The following is a 1,776-nucleotide window of genomic DNA, read 5'->3' as shown; positions in this document are numbered from 1 at the left end:
ACTTAGCACCGTCGGATTACCATCTCTTCCGATCGATGCAACACGCACTTATGGACACACACTTCTCCAGTCACAACGAAGTCCAAAAATGGGTGGATGAATGGATCGCCTCGAAAGACACCGCGTTCTATACCGTCGTGGGATTGCCCTGTTGCCAGAGAGATAGGAAAAAGTAGTAAAAAATGGAGGAAATTACTTTGATTAAGTATTCATTCATCTTCTCTTCGAAACAAATCAATTTTGGAGACGAAAAAACGGCAGGAATTAAGTTTAACACCTAATATTTACGAAAACTTAAGAATTTCTAAGATATTGTCTCAATCTATGTAGTTTTTCTGTACTTTTTCGTAAAAATTTTTTCCACCAGGGACATTATAAGTTACATTATATATGAAAACTAATTAATTTCATCTAATTCTCAATATAATTAGTGTGAAATAATTTACTTCGTTATTTAATGTACACCACAAATTGAAGAACAATTGAAGATTGAAAAACGTTGATCTAAGTTAATCAAGGAATCTTAAGACAGCGTGGAATTTTTTGCCTCGAACTATCGTACTTTCTAAACAAAATTTATTACGAACGCAAACAAAACAAAGATTGATAAATGTTTCAGGGCAAAGGCCCTACAAATGTGTGGAGTGTCCAAGAGCGTTCAAGCACAAGCATCATCTGACTGAACACAAGCGGCTGCACAGTGGCGAAAAGCCCTTCCAGTGCTCCAAGTGCCTCAAGCGCTTCTCTCACTCCGGCTCCTATAGCCAACACATGAATCATCGTTATTCTTATTGCAAACCCTACAGAGAATAGAAGTACTCAGTCTTCTTATCTGAGGCTCGTTCGCTTACCTATTAGATTATACTTTTTTCCCATAGACTTATATAGATAGACCGTGTTCTCCCGTTGGAGGCAAGAAGTCAGAATTAGTAGAGAGGACAAGAGACAGTTAGATACTTTCCTTGTCCGACTGGTGCAGTTGAAGAAGAGAAGGAAAAAGAAGAAGCGGTTATTTCTTTGTTCTTAGAAAGAGATGCGCATTATCCTCTCTTTCTTCAACTTGCATTCTTATAGATTATCATTTACCTTATACTCTTTTAATCTTTAATTTTCCGATTAATTTTTTATAAAATCGATATATATATATATATGGTATACATGGAATAAAGATGAATTCCAGGATTGACCGTGGAATTTATCAACAAATTGTTACATGGAACTACGCATTATCTTATTTTTATGTTTTCTTACATTAACTTTTTCCAGAGCATTGTGTGACAGACAACTATGTACATTTCTGTCCTTCAATGTTGCCATCAGCTATTGTATAAGAATGCACAGTCACTCAGATAACCAAATCTATTCAAAAGATTTTTGCAAAGTGTCAGTACAAATTTTATTAGTAGAATGCTAACAAAAACCAAGCAAAATCTTTGATTATTTGTCTCTTCATATACTCTGTTTTTCTTAATTACTTATCCCTGCCTCTCCCTCTTTTGTTTCCTAAAATTTAATTCCTATATTGTTCCTATATATGCTTCCATAATTTGTTCGCTCCCTTCTCTCCGCAAACCTTATGTATATTATCTTTTACTTCCCTACTGTATCCAATTTGATCTTCCCAATACTACTTTATACTGTTCTGACTGCCATCACTGAGTGGTGAACAAAATCTTAGAGTGTCTTAGACTATATGTATAGAGTTTTTTATACATTTATGCATAAGATATACTTTTTCAAATGAGATGAAATGAGTATATCACAATATATTTAAAT

At 34.4% G+C, this 1,776-nt stretch overlaps 1 protein-coding gene across 1 annotated transcript in view; it reads left to right on the top strand.

The window, feature by feature from the left end:
* zfh1 (Zn finger homeodomain 1) overlaps window positions 1–1,564 on the top strand; it is a 33,981-nt gene extending 32,417 nt beyond the window's left edge. Inside the window, exon 9 of the mRNA XM_018510806.1 lies at window positions 620–1,564. Within this exon, the coding sequence (XP_018366308.1) occupies window positions 620–813 (194 nt within the window). The 3' untranslated portion in view covers window positions 814–1,564. The remainder of the gene's footprint in view (window positions 1–619) is intronic.
* The last annotated feature ends 212 nt before the right edge of the window (window positions 1,565–1,776 follow it).

This window comes from Trachymyrmex cornetzi, unplaced genomic scaffold, assembly GCF_001594075.2.
Source record: "Trachymyrmex cornetzi isolate Tcor2-1 unplaced genomic scaffold, Tcor1.1 scaffold35, whole genome shotgun sequence".
In the NCBI taxonomy this organism is placed as follows: domain Eukaryota; kingdom Metazoa; phylum Arthropoda; class Insecta; order Hymenoptera; family Formicidae; genus Trachymyrmex; species Trachymyrmex cornetzi.
Note: the sequence above shows the minus strand (reverse complement) of the source record. Positions and strands in the feature narration are given on the sequence as shown.